This window comes from Equus przewalskii, chromosome 4 (assembly GCF_037783145.1).
Source record: "Equus przewalskii isolate Varuska chromosome 4, EquPr2, whole genome shotgun sequence".
In the NCBI taxonomy this organism is placed as follows: domain Eukaryota; kingdom Metazoa; phylum Chordata; class Mammalia; order Perissodactyla; family Equidae; genus Equus; species Equus przewalskii.
This window is the reverse complement of record NC_091834.1, coordinates 78,650,360-78,673,756: the sequence shown is the minus strand read 5'-3', so window position 1 is coordinate 78,673,756 and position 23,397 is coordinate 78,650,360. Positions and strand designations below refer to the sequence as shown.

At 36.8% G+C, this 23,397-nt stretch overlaps 1 protein-coding gene across 19 annotated transcripts in view; it reads left to right on the top strand.

Annotated features, from left to right (window-relative positions):
• CADPS2 (calcium dependent secretion activator 2) overlaps positions 1-23,397 on the top strand; it is a 496,160-nt gene that overhangs the window by 354,380 nt on the left and 118,383 nt on the right. For all 19 annotated transcript variants that reach the window (XM_070616447.1, XM_008514417.2, XM_070616451.1 and 16 more), the window contains one exon: positions 18,493-18,594. In XM_070616447.1, the coding sequence (XP_070472548.1) occupies positions 18,493-18,594 (102 nt within the window). The remainder of the gene's footprint in view (positions 1-18,492; positions 18,595-23,397) is intronic.

The window sequence follows — 23,397 nt, the reverse complement described above, 5'->3', positions numbered from 1 at the left end:
TAGTCTAGCCATCACCTTCAAAATTAACAGAATAAATTTTACCATAGTCTTTTTCAAAAAACTTGAGTGATTCTCATTTGATTATTAAACTAAAAATGAATTCCAAGCTATAGTATCAGGGTTTTCCCTTTACCGTCTCATTCTGTCTACACAGTCTGCAGTCCAAGGATTCTTCTCCATATAACCTTTACCCTAGACAAGCTGATTATTCTCCCTGTAATGTTTCTCATTTTCCCAAGTTTCTAACAGTCATACCACAAAACTCCTCTAAGAAGACTTCTTTTAACTTTTTCAAACACTACAAACCTTGTATCTGGAGATATCTTATGAACTTTATTGTGTGTATTGTATACAAAATACACAGCTGCTGCTACTCTACTGCATAATATTTTGAAGGCAAAAATTACCACTCATTCACCTATTATCCTCTGTAGACCCTAACACAGTGTCTTGCATATTGTAGGTACGTAGCAAATGTTGTTGGAGTCCCCACTGTTGCCTTTTCTCATCCCACAATAAAATAAGGCTGAGCCTAGTCTCAGAATCTGTCCAGGCTTTCACTTCATTCTGGAACTCAGCCTTATCGGAAATTAGGAGAATGTTGCAGATGGTAGTCATCTTACCCCAAACTAAGCCCTCTGCACTCAGCAAACCTGGGGGAGTGGGGGTGACAGTAATGATGACAGGATAGCTAATCTTTTATAGCTAAAGTGAGGGACTATTTTTACTAAACCTGTCTCTTATCTGCTGGCTCTGTCTTTCTTCCTCCTGACCCATGGGTATCAAAAGATAGGACTCCCAATGTTAGGCAGCACTCAGAAGTACAAGAGAGTAAGAAGGTTGTGGTGAAACAGGTAAACCCAAAGAATTTGTATGATCAGTTTATTTTAGAGCAACACAAAAAGGTAAAATTAAATTGAGAACATCAAGTAGGGAATTCAGCTAACGTGCCCCCAAAATGTATGTGTTTTGACACACGTTAATGGAAAGTTACTGCCTGGGAGGCAGCCTGATTTGAATCTATAGGTTGCCATAGTTACTTTTATTCTGTCAGACTATTGTTTTCTTTATAATGGTACACTGTAAAGTGTAAGGTATGTTCATATGTTCATGCATATATTACACTTAATATTACACATTAAATCCATTTTCCTGGTTAAAATATGTACATATTCAGGTATCTCTGAGTGGTGTTTTAGAGTAGAAATTTGAGTCAGTTTCTGATTTCACATGTAGGTCACATGTAGCTTAAGAAAAAAGAAAGGAAGAAATGTAGGTTTTGGGGAAATTTGAACCTCAGTTTAGGGTAGAAATTATCCAGGATAAGCTGAAAGGTATGATGTTTCCTGTAATTTTTAGAGTCTAACGGAAGTCATTCAGAAATGTCATACTGTCACAATGAGAGAATAAAAAGAGGCAAAAGAACTCTACTTGAATCTTGATTCTGAAATTTGCCAACTGACCCATGTTGGGCAAATCGCTTAACCTTTCTGAAACTCAGAGTTCTCATATGAAAGAAGGGAAATACTAACGTGAAGGTGCTGGATAATTATAAATACTGTGTCAGTATTGAGTATTCTAATATGCTTCCCTTTGTTGCCCAGCCACAAGGATGTAAATTGTAAAAGGAGGAAAAACATGAAAAATAGATAGTTAGAGCTGTAATACCTCATGCTAAGTGGAAATATTTCACTGTGTATCTAATTATACTCTTGATTTCTTTGCTAATAGAATATTCAGGTTTCAGCAACCTCCCCTTATGAAAATAAGCTTCTCTTATCCAGCTCTGCAGCATCTGATATTTATGCAGTTGATATTTAGTTTGTTAAAAATACTGTCAATGTCAAGTCTGACTTTTCTACAATGTTTGCCATAGTCTCTCTTTATGATCACTTTTACATCTGTCAAGACACACATTCAGAGTGTCGTTTTGCTCATTACCTAAACTACCTCTGTCAACAATTCAAAAGGAGAAAAGATTGCCTTTTGTTGTTGAATGAAGCGAAGGACAACAGTGCCGTCTGGATCTGAAATTTTTCCGAGAGCACATCCTGTTTACCCTGCATTGAGCTCTCTAGGTGGGTTCCTTCTGTGTCGACACGTCTCTGAATAGCACTCTGAGTGTTTCAGGAATAAAAGAATAGAGTTAAACAGAAAAGGCTCTGGCTGGTACTAAGACTGAGGAAGAGAGAGAAAAAGAAAGGAAGAAAGAAAAAAGTGAGTCAAGGACAGAAGCAGACACATTCCTGCAGGATGATAGCCGCACAGGTCCGTGAATAACACAGCCACTCACTCAGCGATAGTGCCGCTGATGACTGATAGGAAAGAGAAAAGAGACTTCGCGAGACAACGCGTCATAGGGCAAAGTTCTAGGTTGATACGCGTGGTTATACACCTTGGTTTTGTAAGTCAGGCCGAGGGTGGAGAAACTAAAGCAGCAACACAAGATGACTTTCATCTCCCAGTTTAATGTAAGATAGGGCAATGTGTTCACTGACTCTTCTTCAGTTTAGTAGGGCCTCTTACAGCTGCTACACACCTGACAAAGGCCAGCTCAGATGTGCTAGCTTTCAAGTACAGGGTACAGTAGTACCACTATATGATTATAGTTTGTATATACAGTAATCCCTATTTTCTGTGGATTCCAGATCATATCCCAGAGTGGTAGGCACCTTCCAGGGCATCAGTCAAATCATCGTGTCACGATTCCTCCGTCTTCAGAGGTGATAACATTTTCTCTTACCTGTCACTTCAGAAATTCTGCCTCAACTTCCTGCCTGTAATTTTATAGACAATGATAAATTTTTGAGTAAAATCATAGACAATGGCATCAAATAGGCACATCAAGAATTTCCATTACCACGTCTTAATTCTAGTTTTTGATATATGATGTAGAGAGATTAAGTACAAATGTCACCTCAATTGTCAATCTAGAGACTCACTTCTGGGGCAGGTGGGCAACCATATCAAGTGTCCTAAGCAAGGTTATCCTTACACACTGTGGCCATTCTGAGCAATTTCATCCTGTCTGCTACATGTGCAAAGGTGGCAGGGACAGTTATCAGTGAGGGCTTTTTAAATATACACTGAGGGTCCTTGTTTGATTCTATGAGAAACTATACAACTCCACATTTGCCTCAAACTTTCCCAACAATAACATCTCTACCCAGCCAACCTCGAGTTCAACACTAACGCAAGATAATCATGCCTTTCAAAACAAGACAGACAAAAACAGAAAGTGAGCGGTCGGGGCAGAGACGTAGTATGTTGGAAATAGCACTGAGCTAGCGGTCAGGACATCTGTCTTCTTGTCCCAGCTCTTCCACTTATGAGCTATTTCATTCTAAGCAATTGGTCCTGTCTGAGCCTCAGTTTCCCATCTGTTCATTGTGAATAATAATATCAACGCTGCTTACCTGATGTGGGGCCTAAATAGGTGAAATAAAGTTACATGAACACTTTGTAAATGATAAAATATTGCTTAAATATCAAGTGGTGATATTATACATACAGTATAGTAATTAAATAAGCTTTTGGGCGTTGTGCTATAGAAGACTGACAGTGCAAAGGTGAACTTTGGGTGTCATTCTTATAGCAGGCTACTGTAGTCAAGACTCAGGCAGGGAGATGAGACTGGAAAAGCATTGTGAAATTGCCTCACGTCATCACTGTCCACGATCATTAGGAGGAGCCATGCTGAGGTTCTGGCATCTCCCCTTCACCCTATTCCCTCAGCCCTTCAGGTTGCTGCAAGACACTGTGGGCCTAATGGGACGGTGACAAAGACAAAGCTAAAAGTAGGAGCCAAGACCCTGTTGTTTAAGGTAAGTCAGTCGCCAGACTGTAACCTGGGGGATAATTGTTAAGGCCACCTAATCAGTTTCCTGCTTTCCCTCCACACTATTCATTCGCAGCAAAACCTCCTGGATTCTTCTGAAACAATGCATATAAAAGAGGCCAGTGAAGGTAAATCAGTGAGGAAGAGACAAGGCAAAGGGATTTTCCAGTATGTGTTAGAATACAGATCAGGTTAACAACCGACAGAAGCAGGAGCTCCTCCTCTGGCGTAGCTTTTCTTCAGCTTGGGACCTTTAGAGCCGCCTTAGCATCTGGAGTTAGGTGTGGAAAAGAGCTTGGGGACTTGAGTTGGGTCTCCATGTAGTTTTCTAGCATACTAAAGTTTTTTTTTTAAGAACTTATTATGTAACGCTGTTACATAAAAACATAAAAACAATCAAGCAACAACAAAAGCTCTATATGTACATCTGTACCATTTACCATCACTGTTGCAAGTCATTGGGGATTTTTAGATCTCTGTTTATGCACAAGATTGGCCTGTTCTTTTCCTTTCTTATACTGTTTTTTCTGGGATTTGGTATCCAGGTTATTGTAGCCATATATAATGAGTTGGGGAGCATTCCCGCTTGTTCTGTATAAGATTTGTGTGACTTTTTTTAAGTTTATCAGTAACTCGTCTTTAAAACTATCTGAGCTGGGGACTTACATGTGGAAAGATTTTATTGCATCAGTTTATTTTGCAGTTAAAGAACTACTCAGTCTTTCCATTTATTTCCTGAGTGAGTTTTGTCAAGTTAGGATTTTCCAGGAAATAGTGATTTTCATCTGTTTTCAAATGTATTGATATTAAGTTGTTCAAATTTGTTCTCTTTATATACTTGTTGCTCTCTCTGCAGACATCTCCCCTTTCTCATTCTAATATTGTTGATTTTTATCTCTTCTCTCTTTTTCCCCCTTCATCCATCTTACCAGAAGTTTGTAAACTTTATTGGTCTTTTCAAAGAAGCAACTTTTGGCTTTGTGGATCTCTATTGCTTCTTTGTTTTCCATTTCATTAAATTTTTAAAAAATAAACTTTTTATTTTAGAATAATTTAAATGTACAGAAAAATTTCAAAGACAGTACAGGAAGTTTCTTTATTTCAGTTTTCTCTAATGTTATTGTCATAAATTACCGTGGTACGTTTGTCAAGACTAAGGGACCAAGATTGGCACGTTGCCACTAATTAACCACCAGTCCTTATTTGGATTTCCGCAGTCCTTTTTTTTTTTTTAAATATCCTTTTTTCTGTCCCAAGATCCAACTCAGGATACCAAATTGCGTTTAGTTGTCACGTCTCCTCTGATCTGTGGCATTCTCAGTCTTTGTTTTTCATGACCTTGACAGTTTTGAGGAGTACTGGTCAAGTATTTTGTCAGACATCCCTCAATTTGGATTTATCTAACATTTTCATGATTGGACTGGGGTTATAGGTTTTTGAAGAGTTGAAATACCCTCTCATCTCTTCCTGTCAGGGAGGATATGATATCACTGGACATCACTGGTCCTGATAACTTTGGTCACTTGGTTAAGGTAGCGTTTGTCAGGTTTTTCCCCTGTAAAGATGATGTTTTGCTTCCTCCGTACTCGATTCTTTGGAAGAAGTCATTAACTCCAGCTCACACTCACGGGGAGAGGGGAATTAAACACCACTTCCTGGAGGGAAGACTAGCTACATATTTGGAATTCCTCTGCGAGGAAGATTTGTCTCTTCTCCCCTGTTTATTTAGTGGACCATTTATTTATGTCAGTATGGATTCATCTGTGGTTACTTTATACTTTGGGTTATAATCCAATACTACTTTATTTTGTTGCTCAAATCGTTCCAGCTTGGGCCATTGAGAGCTCTTTCAGACTGACTCCCTTTGATGTGCTCTATCCTTTTGTTGTTGTTTTGAGCACTTTCTTACTTTCTGGTTCTGAAATATGCTCCGAGCTCCTCTTGTATTTTCCCTGCCTCAGCCCTAGAATCAGCCATTTCTCCAAAGAGGCGTGGTTCCTTTTGTTAGAGAATGGTATTTAGAAACCAAGATTGGGATATGGATATGCTCATTGTTGCTAGGATATCATTGTTTCCAGGCCCTCTCAGTGGCCAGAGCTAGGTAATATATATTCGTATACTAATCCATGAATTCATACTGATGTCTCCGACTCTAGTCCAGTACCACAAAGTTCGTGTGAGCCTTCCGTTCTTGCTTATCTGTAACTTGTCTCTCCAACAGTGAGAAACCTGGCTTCCCCTGTCCACCATCCATTTCCTTATTTGTTCAACCCCGGTATACATGTCAAGCAGTTTCAAAATTTGCCAGCTAGATTACAGTGTTTGTGTACAGGTCCTTTAGTCATTAGCCTTATAGTTTCCAGTCAAAACATTGTTTTCCAAAGTTCAAGGACAGCTGCTTTTCTCCCCCTCTCTCTTTAGTAAGGTTCTGTCGTATGATGCAGTTAGAGTCACTTGTCAAAATATGCATTCTATCCTCACCATCTGAGTTGATACCATGGGATTTTTTTCCCTTAAGTTTGTATACAGTAATTTCACTCTCTGAGCTGTACAATTCTTAGTTTTGTGGGTTTTGACACATAGAGTCATATATTCACCACCCTACTGCCATACAGAAACATTCCATCACCCTAAAATTTGCCTTGTGTGCCCCCTTTTATAGTCAACCATTTCATTAAATTTTGTCTTTAGTTTTATTATTCCCTCCTCTACTTTCTTGGACTATTTTTTTTCTAACTTCCTAAGTTAGATGTTTACCTAATTACTAGTCAGCTTTTCTTCTTTTCTAACATAAGCATTTAGGTTATAGGTTTCCCACTAAGTACCACTTTCCCACATATATAAATTTTGTTATGTAATATTTGGTTAAAATTCTAAGTAATTCTAACTTGCCATTGTAATTTATTTTTGACACAGGGTTATTTATATTTTTAAGTTTCTAAGAAAGTGAAGTTTTTTTGGTTATTTTTTTAAGAACTGGTTTCTAACCTAATTTCTCTATGTTCAGAGAATGTAATCTATATGGTACTGATTCTTCATAACTTGAGACTTTCTTTATGGCAAGTATGTGTCAAATATTGTGTTTCATGTTGGTTGAAAAAAAAATGTATATTCTCTAGTTTGGGTAGGGCAGGCAGCAGTTGTGTGGTTCATATCTTCTAAACTCGTACTGATTTTTTCCTGTTTGATCTATGGTGTTATGACCACAGTGAGTGGAAAGCTACCATTGCCTTGGTGGTTTCTTCCCTCTACTTCTGCCAGTTTTTGCTTTGTATATTGTGAAGCTGTTTATTAGGTGAATTCAAGTTTAAAATTGTTAAATCTTCCCAGTGAATGGCAATTATCTCTTCGTAACTAATAATGCATTTCGCATTAAAGTTTTTTCATGTGGTTATTAATGTAGCCTTTTGGGTATTTGTCTGATATATGTTTATTCTTAATTTTACCCTTTCTATATTTCTTTATTTTAGTGTGTCTCATAAATAGCAAACTAACATTTTGATTTAATTATCCAATATGACAATTTCTGTTTTTTTAATCAGTTTAGTCCAATTACAGTTATTACGTATATTGAGATAAGTAAGTTCATTTCCACCATTTTATTTTGGCCTTTCTTTTTTGGCTCCTGTTTGTAAGCTTTTTGTTTCTTTCTTGCCCTCTTTTTGTTTCATCCAGGTTATTTTCTTCTATTTTTTTCCCCTCAATAATTTAAATGTTCCAACATTTGAGATTTTACCATATGTGTTGCTAAAATTTTGAAGTCTTAATGCTAATCAGCAAGTTTCTCCTTCTCTAAAGAGTTCAGAGACCTTAGAACATTCCAGTCACCCCCTTCCTGGCTTGCATGGTTATATTATCTAGTATTTTAGTTGTATCTTTGTTTGTTTGTTTTCTAATCTTACAAATTAGATATTATATTTAGTATGCTAAACGCTTGCTTAGATTTAGAAATTATTTTTCTTTTTCCTAAAGTACATTCTTTGCAATTTCCTATAATGGAGTACCTGTAGATAGGGAATTTTTATTGGGCATTATCTTTGTCCACATTTTTGAAGGAAAATTTTGCTAGTATGCAGTTCTAGATTGATGGTTATTTTCTCTCAGAGCTCTGAAGATTATACTCCATTTACTTCTGACTTCCTTTGTTACCATTAAGAAGGCTGTTGGCAATCTAATCACCATTCTTTTGAGGAGAATTTGTCTTTTCTTTCTGGATAGTTTTAAGGTTATTTTTTTGTCTGTGTTCACTATAATGTATCCACATGTTCATTTCTTTTTGTGTATTCTATTTGGGATTACTGTGGATTTCTGATCCATCTGACCCAACATTGGGTAAGCACCAATTCCTTTAAATTTACCCTGCTTGGGATATGAAGATCCATGTTTGCCATCGGTTCTGGAATATTGTTATCTCTTTAAATATTGTCTTGCCTCCAATCTTGCTCTTCTCTAAAACTCCAATTGCCCATATATTAGGCATTTTATCTTCTCTATCTCTTAAAGTCTGTAATATATATTCTATCTACTTATTTCTCCTGCTGCATTCTATGTAATATTTTAAGTTCTATCTTCTACTTTGGGACTTGGCAGACCTCTTCTATGAAGGGCCAGACAGTAAGCATAATAAATGTTTTGGGCTTTGTAGGCCATATTATCTCTGTCGCAATTACTCAAGTCTGCTGTAGTGCAAAAACATCCATGGACAATATGTAAGTAAATGATTGTGGCTTGTGTTCTAATAAAAACAGATGATGGGCTGTAGTTTGCCAACCCTTTCTCTCCTTCCCCAATTCTCTCTTCAGCTATGACATCTATTTTTTAAACCACTTATTGAATTGTTAATTTCAATTATTAAATTTTTTAGTTCTGGAAATTCTACTTGGTTCTTTTTTAAATTCATTTGGTCATTTCTGAACATATCTTATTTCTTTCTTGGTTTTTGTTCCCCTCTTTGTTTCCTTAGACCTTTCATAGTTAGTTATTTTATATTCTGATCATTGCAATAACTAAATTTTCTAGGTCTTTACATCTGTTCTTTCTGCCTGCGTTTTTGCCATGGTTACTTTTCTTATTCAGCTAGCATTTTTTTGTAGTAAGCACATCTACTTGAAATTAATCTGTGGAAACTCGACAAGGCCTGAGTTGAGAATGCTTTCTTCCAAAGAGATTTGCTCTTGCTTTTACTTGGTGTTGGGGTTGCTGCTGGAGCTATTTTATTTTCCATCTGGAGATTGCTTGATTGCACAGATAGTGCCCAGTTGGACGAGGTCAGGCATGTGGTGCATGTTCTCTGGAAAGACTCTTTTTCGCTCAGTCTGTTAGATGCTGTGGAAACAGACAGGTTTCTTTGTTGGCTCCCCTTTGCAAGCATGCTGGTTCTCTCTAGCCGGTCCTTCCACTGACAGTATAGCCCAGTCAGGGGTCCTGTTTGTTGCAGGCATCTCAGGTTTAGCAGCTCATGCAGATTAGGTCTCTGACACAGTGGTGCCCTCCCTTGAACACAGCTGTAAAGCCTCCTTGGTTTCAACATTTGACCCCAAGGCAGCCTGATGCTCATATTCACCCCAACTGTGGTTTCAGCTCCCCGTTTATTTATTTTCCTGCCCTTAGGAGAATTTTTTTTCCTTTCTTATAAGTGCAGCACAACATTTACCAGTATATTTTCTATAATTTGTGCAGTGTTGAAGTGTTTTGTAGTAAAGAGAGATTTTGGGGGTGTAAATCAGTTCGCTATACTAGGAGAAGTCATGATAGAATTTGCATTTTGAAAAAAATATTTGGACGTCTATAGGGAGAACCTCCTGGAACCCTCTCTGTAACCCCTCTGCTTCAGGTTCCACCAGATTAACACTGCTCATCCATCACATCGCAGCTTAAATATTGTCCCAAACTGAGTCCTTCCCTGAAAATCTAAACTACACCAGAGCTTTGTACTTTTGTCCTTCTTACATGGAATTGTACACTTACTGAGTTTTCTTTTTTATGCCTTTCCCTCTTAAAAACTCTATTAGGGCAGGAGTCATTTTTGTGATGCTTGTCTTGTATCCCCAGGACCTGGCCAGGTACTTGATAAATATTTGTTCAGTAAGTAAATGAATGACATTGGAGCATCTGTTTACAATTTTATAGGTGACATTTTAAGGGACTTCATTAGGAGAGTTCACAATTAAATCTTCTTAATGAATCAAATGTAATGATGTTTATGGCCCATGTTAAGACCGTATGTAACCAGCAAGATTGTGTCTTTTTACAACATAGAAATTAATAGATTAAAACAATGAAATATGCTTTTTTGTGTATAAAATTGAAAATGATTATAACAAATGATACAGACTACAGTTGATGAGATTGCAGAGAAATTAATAATTTCATGTACCTTGGTCAGTGTAAGCTGATAAGTACTTTCTTGAAAAGCAGTTTTGCAATATGTATCAAATGTCTGAAAATATCATCCCATTTGTCTTAGCTGAGGCTGCTATAAGAAAATCCCATAGACTGGGTGGCTTCAACAAGAGAAATTAATTTTCTCTCTGTTCTTGAGACTGGCGGTCTGAGATTGGGGTGTCAGAATGGTTGGGCTGTGGGGAGGACTCTCTTCCTGGCTTGCAGACGGCTGCCGTCTCTCTGTGTCCTCACATAATGGAGAGAGAAGGAGAGAGCTCGTTTTCCTCTTCTTATAAGGCCACCAGTCCTATCAGATTAGTGACCCATCCTTATGACCTTTTTAACATTAATTACCTCCTAAAAGCCCCATCTCCAAATACAGTAACATTGGGGGTTAGGACTTCAACACATGAATTTTCAGAAGGGACATAGCTCAGTCTATGGCACCACTTGATCTAACAATACACTTTCAGAAATTTATCCCAGGGAAACAATCAGAAATGGGTTAAAAAGATGTAGTGTAAGATTAGTTATTGCAGCAGTATTTATGGTAGGAAAAAGATGAAACAGTCTAAATTTCTACTAAAGGGGTATTTTAATAAATTATGGTATATCCATAATGAAACATCATACTTCATTAAAAAGCATTTATTAGGATATTTAAATGATGTGAAAAAATGTTTATACTTCATTAAAAGAGTCAAATTATAAATTAGAATGTGCAATATATCTATAGATTTATAGAAAGAAGACTGGAATTACATTTAGAAAATGGTATTACCTGTTATTTCTTATTGGGACATTTAAGGAAATTTTAATTTTTGTCTTTGTTTTCCTGGATTCCTCCTCCCAAATTATGATGTGTACATAGTCTTTTAATTTCAAAAACCCGTTATTTTTTAAAAATAATAACATTAGGTATGGGGCAGAGGTGATATTTATATCAGAGAACACTGCCAACCTTAATTCTCTTTATTTTTACTTTAAATCCTTTTGATATTTTATTTTTCTTGACTTCTAGAGTTGTGTGCGGCAATGGTTTTAGTTTGATTCCAGGAGAGGCCAGTTATCAAACACCTTGATAGCTGTCCTTAGCCTGTCTGTCCATCACGACCTTAACATAGAAACTAAGTCACCTGATCGCATATCTTCATAGAGTCAGATTACAGCTTTTTTGTACCAGTGTCTACTCTTTTTAAAAACCTCCAAAGAAAATAGAATGCAGTAGGAAATTCAAATAAGGAAAGGATTAGGAGGTAAGAGTATTTGGAAAAAGAGAAGAATATGATTTTAAAATTTTATTTTTCAAAATATTTTCCCATAGAAAATCTATTTCTTGTATCTCAGTGAACATATAGGGGGGTGACTTAATTTCTTCTTATGGATATTTAAAATTTCAGGAGAAGTTCAAGGACACTGATTATGTAATATATGACCATCTAAATGATATATGATTTTGTTTGAAACAATGGAAGGGGTTACAGGTTAGGGAACAAAAATAAAAGATTGTTTGCTCCCTCATCTTCTGACATTTCTCATTCTTGTGCTGTGTGTTTGTCTCCTTTTTATTCTCTTCACAAATGGATATGGTGGGAAATACACGAAGTGCAAAGTGACTTTCACCTGCGGTGCTGCAGGCAGAATTGACAATTCAGAAATACCACCCTCTGCTGTCTCTCCCCTTCTCACTCTCTCTGGAGGAAGCTAAGATGTCATCTGTTCCTCATAGAAGAGGGCAGGTGGCAAGAAGCCTATAAGAAACTCAAAAGCACCGTGAACTTTGTCATTTGCCCACTCATTGCTTGTGAAATATCTTTTACCGCAAACCACCAAACGGGCAGGATGAACCAACTTCCCTGATGAGTTGGGGAGCGAGGCGGGCATTAAAGGGGAAGAGTGAAGGAAATCTATCTCATCAATTTGCCAGTCTTTTCTATACACTGTTAACTCCTGGTGCACTTATTCAACCCACAAGCTTCCTGAGCACGCTGTTCCAGGCAATAGGCAAACTCCTAGACGTTATAAAGCCCAGGACACATTTATCCCCTACATGTCTAGAATCTGTCCAGCTGATAGACGTGATTGAGAAAAGAACTATAGGAAATGTTAGAGTTTTCATTAAGTAATAGACCAAATGGTCATGAGCACTAAATGATGCTTTGGAAGTGGGAATTGTGGAGAGATATAATGACTACATAATTTTGGGACTTGCTGTTTAAACAAAGTTAAACAGGTTTCTTTACTGTCAGGCTTGTCAGACTCCTTAATATGCCAGGGTTGTACTATGAACCTCCAACAAGGTCTCGCGATTGGTATTGTCCCAAAAATACTTGGGCTGTCTAACCCTTTTTGATGGAGTTTGTCACAGGACTATTGTTCCTTAAAACGTGTTTGACAGCCAGCAAGTCTTCTTTACTCAAATGTACCCAGATGAGATGGATATTAAGTATGCCAAAATTGGTTTTTTGTTTTTTTTTTAAAATGCTCATCAATGATCAATTTTTTTTTTTTTAAGATTTTATTTTTTTCCTTTTTCTCCCCAAAGCCCCCTGGTACATAGTTGTATATTCTTCGTTGTGGGTCCTTCTAGCTGTGGCACGTGGGATGCTGCCTCAACGTGGTCTGATGAGCAGTGCCATGTCCGCACCCAGGACCCAAACCAACGAAACACTGGGCCGCCCACAGCAGAGCACGCGAACTCAACCACTCGGCCATGGGGCCAGCCCCCCAAAATTGGTTTTTATTGGTCTTATAGGCCTTTGACATTTTGTATTATATTGGAAAAAAAAGGCTATAAAATGTGTGAATTGTGAACTGGTTAACCAGGGAAAGCGAAGCGACCAGCTTAGTCCATATCTGAATGTTGAAGCAGGTTCTCTCATTGATACCGGCTCTTCTACTCAAATGTCTGCAACCCAGTTTTATACTCCTTTCCTCTTAGATCTTTCTTGAACTGTGATGTTGTCATTCTTTACTTTCATAGAAACTAATTTCTTATCTGAACTACCCCAAAACCCATGGAAGATAAACGAAAATAGATTAGTAATACTGTTTGTCCCTCTTGTTCCTGAGTCGTCTTTTAAAAACATCTTTCCCACTTTAGGATTATGTTGCACTCCTGAGAGAAGGCATTGGTAATCGGGACAAGGTGTCCAATATGTGTAAAGGATTCTGTTTGTTTTAAAATGCCTAATCTGCCAAATCAATGAATAGCACAAATTATAAAATCCCTTAGTTAGAGAGGAATTTAATGAAATTAATTTCGATTGGCCTTAATCTGTATAGGAACTGTTTTCTGGATGAATCTGCCTTTCAAAAATGGTTGTGTGTATGTGTGTGAGTGCACACACATGTGATGGTTTCTATGAAAAAAGAATGTGACCCATAGGCAGATGTAAGATCAGGCCATTAAGCTTCGGTGGCAGAAGGTTCTATTGTATAAATTCTGTTTTTTAAGACTCTTTGAAGTATAATTAACATAGACACAACTGCGTTTGGTGTTCAGTTGCTTATTATGTAATACCAGAAGGAAGCTCCAGGTCATAGCTTATTTGACTATATCTGTAATTAAAAGATCTGCATCTATTATTAAACTGTTTTATAATTTGTTCATATCTTAAATTTCTTTCATAGAATACTCTATTTTTATTGAAATCATGTAACTTCAGTAACTACAGGCCCCAGGAAAAATGAAAATATTAAATCTTGACACATGAGAATACCCTTACTTCTCTTTGGAACCACTTAAATATTTATCAGTCGTACAATTAAACCCCAATTAATGTTGAATCAGAAAATTGGTCTTTTATGTTAGAATTTTAAATAACCACATTTTAACATCATTTTTGACATTTTTATCAATTTTTCAATTTATCATTTGACGTTTTTATCAATGTCAAAGGACATTATTCTTTTTTTATTATTTCTAGAAAAAAATTCTAATTTTAAGATTTAAAGCAAATCATTTCCTTAATAAGTAAAATGGCAAGTAAACAATAAAAATTTTCTGCTAAGTGTAAATACATGCTAACTTTTGTTAGAGATATTTTTACCCTGAATACTTAACTATAATTCATGCTTCTGTTTGCTTTTCAAAACATTTCTTATTTTATCTGTGATATGATAAAAACATTCCAAATAATTTATGCAATATTAATACTAATAAGCAATTATACTAATTTTTGTGATATTACTACTTCATGAATTTTTATAATCTTATATAGCTGATATTTCTATGTTCTATATTTCATCCGTTCATTTCTTTAGCGTTTATGTATTGAACATCAACAATATGCCTGCCACTGTTCTGGGCACTAGAGGTAAGCACAAAGGAGGAAGACAGTAAACAAATAAATATATCCCTGTTGGATGACAGCCATATGTACAATGGCAAGCAATAAAGCATTTTAAAAGAGAAGAGGTCTGGGGGAATGGGAGGTTACACCTTTACGTCACATGGTTAGAAAGATAACCTCAATAATCCTGAGTACTGTCAGTAGAGATACAGAGGAAGTGAGTGAGCAAACTGTGTCTGTGCCTAGGGAAAGAGCTCCCTAGCAGTGGAAACAGCACATGCAAAGACCCTGAGGCAGAGCATGTTTCCTATGTTTGAGGACTACCTAGGAGGCCAGGGTGGGTGGAGTGGAGGAACTTGCCATGAGGAGGAGAGGAGATCAGAGGGTGAGTGTGGGGAAGGGGAATCATAAGGTCTTCAAGACCATTATAAGTGTGCTGGTGGAAGCAGCCCATGCAAAGGTCCTGAGGCAGAGCATGCTTTCTATGTTCGAGGACTAGCTAGGAGGCTAGCATGGGTGAAATGGAGAGACTTGCCATGAGGAGTAGAGGAGATTAGAGTGTGAGTGTGGAGAAGAGGGATCACCTAAGATCTTGTGGACCATTAGAAGGGCTCTGGCTTTTACAAGGAGTGGTACCATTGTTAGGGGTAGGACTCATGCTTGAAAAAGGCTCACAATAGTGTGTTGCCAATACTCTGACAAAGACAAGACTGGAGGAGGGAGTTCAAGGAGGCTGCAGCCATACCCAGGGGAGGACTGATGGCAGCTGGAATCAGAGGAGCAGCAGTAGAGGTGGTGAGGGGAGTCCAGGGGAGGACTGATGGCAGCTGGAACCAGCGGAGCAGCAGTAGAGGTGGTGAGGGGAGTCAAGTTCTGGGCATGTTTTGAAGGGATAGCTGACAGAAACTCATTTGTAAACTGAGCTTATGAAGCTATTTTAAATCCCTATTACCCTGAGTCTACTAGATGAATGTTCATAAAATGTGACTAGTTTAAGTTTCTCTCGAGGCTTCTGCGAGTCCAGATTTTGTAAATGTATGACAGAGCAAATTTTAGGACTGCCTTTGTTAAGGTCTTTTTTAATTGAATCACTGATTCAATAGTAGGTATTTTAAATTTTATTGATATTTAGGCTCTCTGCCTTATACAAGTAATATAGAAAATGTTTGATGCAAGTAAGTATATCTAAAATAATTCCACCATTATTGCTTCTCAGATATGGTTTCCATTTTTTAATAAGGATTTCTTTTTATTGCTCTTTATTATTTTCTGTGAAAAGATAGGGGAAAGAGAATGAGGCATGGGCGCTAAAAGCCTTGCCTTTGGAATACAAGAGACCTAGGTTGAAGGTCAGGCTCCTGCAGATACCTGCCGTGTGACCTTGGGGAAGCAACTTAGCCTCCCTGAGTCCCTGAGCTTCAGCAACTCCTCTCTCGGAGGCTAGAGAAAGGATTTCTGTGAGCATCCTATGTTGTTATGCATATAAAACAGCTAGCACAGTACCAGGTGCGTATTTAGAATTATCTTTGTTTTAATAACTACCATGACAAGGAAGATATTGATGACACAGGAAGTATTTGCATTTATTTGAAAGAATAATTTTAGAAAGAGCTATTACTTTTAGGCTTGACTGCAGCAGAATTGCCAACAATTTAGATATAGAAGGCCACTTCATATACCTAATATTCAGTACATAGTCTTGTCTATACACTAAAATAAAGACACATGAATAAGGGCAAGTCCAAAATATTAAATGTTGTATTTAACCTGTCAGCTATGTACCTAATATGGTAATGAACTCAGTGAAAATGACAGCGCCGCACTGTGTATAACAGTCTTGATCTTAGTGAAGGTTGACAAGTGGCATTCCCCTGACTTACCTTTCTCACTTTTCATCGCCTGAACCCCTGGCTGCATCCTGTCAGGTAGACGAGGTGCCCCATGAAGTTATTTAACAGGACGACTCGCTCTGTCACTGTGGATCACAATCTGCTTTGATAGTTGGAGCAAACAGTAAAATTCACTCAGATGTAACCGTGTGGTTGGTATCTGTCAGAGAGCAAAGCCAAAGGGCCATGTCAGTCATCTGGACAATAAAGATGAGTGCCTTGCTCTTTTTCATCAAGTTTGCATAGGTTTATTTAGTGAAATAACCAACCTGCAACTTTGTGGTGTGAGTTTTTATGCTCTCTCTGTAATAACATAACATAGTTATAAGTTTTGTCTGAATGCCCAAATTACCAACTTAATAATTTATATAGAACTCTCCAGTTGAACTTTTGTGATCGTCGTAAATACTTGTTCGTAGTTTACCATGTGATTTTTGTGCTATCATTGCTTTATGGGAATTGACTCTGAAGTGATATGTGAAAAATTCCATTATTAAACTATTATAAAACATTGGGGTTAGCTCATAGTTCATTGCTTTGTAATTTGTAAATTGGACTTTCTCTTCTCCTTCCTAAAAATGTTTGAAAGACCAGTATTTTGCTATTAGTTTTTCTGCAGTTAACATTCAAAACACATTCTGATGGAATAAATGGGGTTGATGTATTATTCTGCCAAAATTAAATAATTGTGTTTCTCTATTTAGGGAAGAAATATAATTGTAAGTAATGTTTTCAAAGCATAAATTCCAGCAGCATGTGAGATTCCGAAATAAATTATTTACTCTATACTGGAAGAAACTTCTCAGACTTAAATGACATTTTGATATGAATAAAAGGTCTTTGTGTCATTATGATTCAGGTATAACTTTAAAATTAATTGCTTTTATCCTAACTGACTAGTTTACAAGTATCAAAAATACACACACACATATGTATGTATGTATATATATATAAAAACAACAATGAGAGCATCAAATAGAAATCTTGTTGGGAGAGTTACTTTAAGCATTCATTTTTCTTTGTTTTCATAACCCTCATTTCTACCTATTTTATGCATAAATATTAAAAATTAGTAATTTGGAATGATAAATACATGAGTCAATGAGAATTAAAATATAATATTTAGAAAAATAAGCTAATATGGGAAGAGATTATTGGTGTTAATTATCAAATGTGAAAGATTCATTTTGTTGAAATATATAAACAGATTTTGAAATGAATATGAGATTAATATATCTTTTTCTCTGTGTTAAGGACAGTAATATATAAAATTTATATCTTCAAAATTTTAGTTGATTGCTATACAACCGGATGCTTAGATTGGTACAGAATAAATTCTAAATTCCTGACATTAGATATATTTTGTATTTTCAATCTTAACCTAAGTAAAAGAAGATTTCCGTTCAGTCTTCATAGCTACTTTTAAAAATCCTAATTAAAACTTACATTTATTCCATAGGGATATTTTCTTAAATGCTAAATCTTGATTATAAAACATAGCTCGTCTGTCTTTTCTGTATATGTTTTTATCTAAATATTTATTTTGCTTTATGTGCTTACATATTTAACCAGAAAAATAAAATAGGGCAGTAAACCACTTCATGTATCCAAAATTTCTATGATTCTTACAGCAATTAAAATTAAATCTCCAATTTCACATTAGCTTAATTTTTATTTGGAAGAGTGAAACAGTTAAGACATTTTAGCTGGCATTCAGTATATTTTTTTGTAATAGTTCCATTCAGGGGTATTCATTTAATGATCAAATGTTTGGTACCACTATAAAACACTTTTTACTGCCATTCTCAAGGACTAGTCATTGTTTTCTGTAGATCTGGAGAATATTTATTGTAATCTTTTACCTTGAAGGCTGTCTGAAAGAGAATAATTTCATTCCATTCATTCCAGGTCAAAATACAAAGCAAATGGCTGCAAATGTCTCCAGTAAATTTCTACTGTAGACACAAGCAATATGTATACCTTAATTATTTGGATTTTTCAAGGAAATATGTATAAATATGAAGATATTAAATATTTAAAAGTAAAGATTCTGTCAGTATAAATTACTGATTCTGATTTGTTTCAGGCCTGATGGAATTGGAACTGTGTCAGTGGAAGAAAAAGAGAGATTTGAGGAGATAAAAGAAAGACTCTCTTCCCTTTTAGAAAATCAGATAAGCCATTTCAGGTATGTACTCTATCCATTACTGCAAGTATTTGTTTTCTTACTTCACTCAACCTTCCAATCCCCTACAAATGTTTATTTTATTTTTCTGCTACGACTCAAGAACTATCAGTAGCTTCTCCTCCATTGCTTGCCAGGTATGATCCACATTTCTCAATCTGTGGTCTGCTTCTCAGCCTGCCATTCACTTTCCACGACTCATTTAGGTAGGGCCCTTCCCCCTACAGTCTCCATTCCACCCTACCTCTCGCTTCCTTGGGCATTGCTCATCCTTGCGTAGCCTCTTCCCATGAGCTCTGGTGACTATTCCTCCCTCTCTCTGTGTCACCAGACAAGGAGACTCTCAAGTCCCACCTTCACAGTGGAGCCTTTCTCAATTATTCTGGCAAAGGGTGGAAAAGCTGAAGTCCTTTAGGATGTATCGTCTGTGCTCTTGACTAGTCACCACATAGTTATGACATACATTTCGTAAGTAGTTAGTTATTTTATTGACATTCTGTGAGTACAAGGGCCATGGTGCCTAGCACAGTTCCTTGCTCAAAAACATTAACTATTGTTACTAAGAAACATTTGCAGAGTGAAAGATAAACGTCTTGATGATATTCCTTTTTTCCCTGATTATAAATAGTTGAAAACAGAAGTATGCCAATACATCTCCTTTTTCTTTTACTCTTATCACTAGATCCTATAGTGTTGCCATGTCAGTGTATTGTCTGTCATGTTGCAGGTATGTGACATGGAAACATTTCATGTAAACTTGCTGAAAAAATAATGTTGGTTAATATTAACATTCCCCTTAAACAGTGTGAAAACACTTATTTAACCGTTGAAACAGTGTATGGCTGCTCTGGGCCTCAGTTTCCTTATCTGTAATATGAAAAGCTTAGACTCAGTGATTTTTAAATGATGTTAAAGGAAGAAATTCTCAGAGGTTATCCTGTGCATCTGTTCCCCAGCATTAGTGATTTCACCTGAGGGAGAATTTTCATTGTCACAGTAACCAGGCATGCGAGCAGTCTTTTAGTGCTGGGTTTAGACATGTAATGTGTGGGATGGTCTCACATTGGAGAATTGTTCAACCCAAAAGGTCAGCAGACTCATTTTAGGAAACACTGCTCTGGATAGCATAGCAGAATTCAACTTTTACACACTTAAGATTGAATTCTCTACTGATTCTTTATTAGTTTGTGAACAAAACGGAGACACGAAGAAGGCTTTTGCATTTGCAGAGAATGTTCCTGCATTTGCCATTGTTAAGAGTGTTGTCTCTTAGTTGTGTAGAAACCCTTAAAATCATTGTATATGTCTTTCAATGAAAATTAATATACTTTTCTCTTTTCTGACCTTTTTAAGATAGAGCTCATCATTCAGTTAATATCTATATCAGTCTCCATGGTTATTGGTATCAATGCTTTCGTCTCCAAATAATAGATGGTACTTCAGACTGGTTTAAAGAAATACGTGTATACACTCACTTAACTTCAGGTCTCAGATAGGTCGAACTTTAAGACAGGCTGAATTCAGTAGCCACAGCTCCATTTCTTTGTGATTCTCACTTGGCTATCCTCCTTCATGGGATGGCTTTATCCCTAGATTGGTAGTAAGACCACGGAATCCCTTGGCCTCACATCTATATATTCTAGTCTTCAAAGGAAGTACTAGAGGCCATCTCTTTCTGTGGTTCTCTCTTAGGATCGTTAACAAGTTTCCTTAGAAGATCCTAGCAAACTACCCCTCATATCTCATTTGCCTTAAGTAGGTCATTGGCCCAGTCCTAACCAAACCCAGTGGCCAGGGGAAGCCCACACACTAGATGCCTCAGTCAGTCACTGATGAGCAATGGGATCACTGTGATTGAGTTAGCCTAGTCAGAGCCACCCACCAGGGGAGTTCAGTCCCCTACACTGCCGCCCGGCAACTACACAGGAGGAGGCAGGGAGCGGCAGTTGTCCACATCATTTATTGTATTAGTTTCCTGTCTCTTACATTTTGCTTCTCTATTTCTCTTATATGCACGTCCTCTTTGAATAATTTCTCTAAAGATTTACTCTAGAATTCTTTTTAGCTTTTATTTCTTTGATATACTGAGGACAAGAACTGAAATGAATTGGTCTAGACATTTTGGGCTGACTTTTATATTCCCTTCTGATGTTTGTAGAGTTTGTATAAATTTTACCACTTTTGTTTTTCCTGAGTCCACAAAGACTAGATGAGGGAAAATGGGATTAAAATAAAACAGACGAAATTTTAGTTGTCCATATAGGCAAGTTTAGAAAAATTTTTAAATTATCCATGAGGATTTTCATAAGGATTCTACCAGATGATCTTCCTTAGTCACTTATGTTGGCTTACTAAATGTTAAATTTACTAATGTTAAAATTTAGAAAGAATGGAAATTATTTATCAACTCATGCTAAAGAAGTAACCACAGTACTGTTAATAACTTCTATATAGAAATTTATTTATTTAGGCCCAACCATATTCCAGAAATAAATTTCAAAGTCAGAGATAAAATAATAAGACAAATTAAGTTAAACATAAATGAGGAACTTCTGGTTAAAGATAGATTGAATGCATGGCTGGCTAAGCTTCCTCACAGAACCTAACTAAAACAACAGAACAGTGTTTTTCAGAAGACAGAAACTCACAAGGACAACAAGAGTAAGAAAAAAATGGAAAGAAAAATAAAATAAAAAATGTGGAAGTCAGAGAGATGAATGGTATCTAATTTAGCCACCTAGGGAAAAATGAATCATAAGCTAGCGTTGGGGAAAACAGAGAAGATCGTGAGGCTATACAATCACCAAAACGTTTAGAAACTGCCAGTATTAAGCCCTTCTAGAAATTGAGAGTTAAGGACTATTTGTTGTAAATTTGTGTAAGACACACTTAGATCCCCAGGTCTCTTTTCCAACTCAGCAGCCAGGCTGCTGCCCCTCCCCTCCCCTGGCAGAGCACTACAGATTTATTCCCTGGAGAGAGTAAAATTAGAGGGTATCTGGATGGATTAGAGGGGGTGGAGGAGGGGAGGAAACATGAGGCACAGTTGGAGTTAGGGATTATATGCGGAAACATGGAGATTAAATCAACGTTTCTTCTGAAATCTGAGAAGCACAGCCTTCTTCTAACTCACATACTTGACGCCCAAAATGTTGGCTGGCAGGCAGGCAGGTTTATACCTTCCAGGCATATTCTAAGTGTCTTCTCCTGGGACTCTGACTAGCCCAAGAGAAAAGACCTAAAGCTGTGGACAGTAAAGACTCCCACTGAAACAGCCCAGACAGATTCCCCTTTAGAAAAGACCATAGTCTACACATACCCACCTGGGTGCACATAGCTTCCATTCAGTTTTTTAATACCAAACTTTTGAAAACGATCAGACAGCCAAGGCCATCAGACGTTTGAGAAAAGCATTTACCACGGAACACAGAGCCCAAAACAAGTAAATTAAAAAAAAAAAAAAATGCAACTTGGAAACAAAGATTATATGGGAAGAGGAAAATGGGGTAGGGGTCGTGGCATTTATTACTAATATCTTTAGAGAGGTTTGAGAAGACAGCATCTATAAAACAAAACAAGATGTTAAAAAACCTCAAGGAACAAATAAGAGCTCTTAGAAATTGTATGCAAATGACATACAAATACATACACGTGATTGAAAGATTAAGTTAATGAAACCTCCCAGAAAGTAGGGGGAGTCAGGGGGTAGGAAAATTGGAGTACAAAGATGGGAAAAATTAAGGAGCTGCTTAGGAGTTTCATCATAGATAATAAGAATTCCAGAAACAGTTAAGGCTGAAGGTAAGAAATTATCAATAAAATTATTGAAAAAAATTATCCAGAATTAAAAGGCATAAGTGTTCAGATTGAAAGAGCTCATTGATTACCCAGCACAATGGACTAAAATACCCATCAGGGTACATTTTCACGAATTTGTAGAATGTTAGGGATAAAAGAGAAGATCCTGAAATACAAAGAATCAAGAATCAGAATGGCTTCTGAACATGATTTAGTCTATAAATATTTATTGAGTACCTACTATGTGTCAGGCGGTGAACAAAATGAAAAAAAATCCTCTGCAGCTTTCATTTTGATGTGAGGAGCAATACTGATATCCAGAAAGCAGTGTATCAGTAACTTCATAATTCTGAGGAAAGATTATTTCCAACTTCGAATTCTCTATCAGCAAAAGTCTTGATTAAGGGCAATGGCAGAATAATGACATTTCCAGATATGCAGGACCTCAGAAGATATGCTTCCCGTATTCCCTTTCTGGGGAATGCAATTTACAAGACTAAGAGAAAACAAAGAGGAGAATTAAGATCCCTGAAACAGGAAATCAACATGAGAGAGGAGGGAATCTTCATAATAGTGGCTAATAGAGACGCCAAGTGACATTGAGCTTAGAGAGCAACCAGTTCTCACTGGAGTAGGTCAGAAAATTCTTCAAGTAGATTCAATTGACAAAACAGAGATATTTTAATATATTAAGAGGAGATTTACCCCTGGAACTGAGTTCGGAGTTGCATTATTTAGACTGTATTAATTATATGAGAGTTTAGAGTTGTATTAGATTAAGTATATAAAAAGAAGAAATTAAAAACAAAGACAAGTATTAATTATAAACAAAATAGTGGCACATTAAAAGTAATCATAGTAAACACTATGTCTCAGCTATCTAGGACATTTATATAATCAATGTAATGTAGGTACTGAATTTAGATCTAACCCCCAAAAATGGTGTAACTGTGTTAGAAGCATAGGAAGGACAGGAATTCTGTTTAGGGTGGGGGAAAGTGGTCTTAA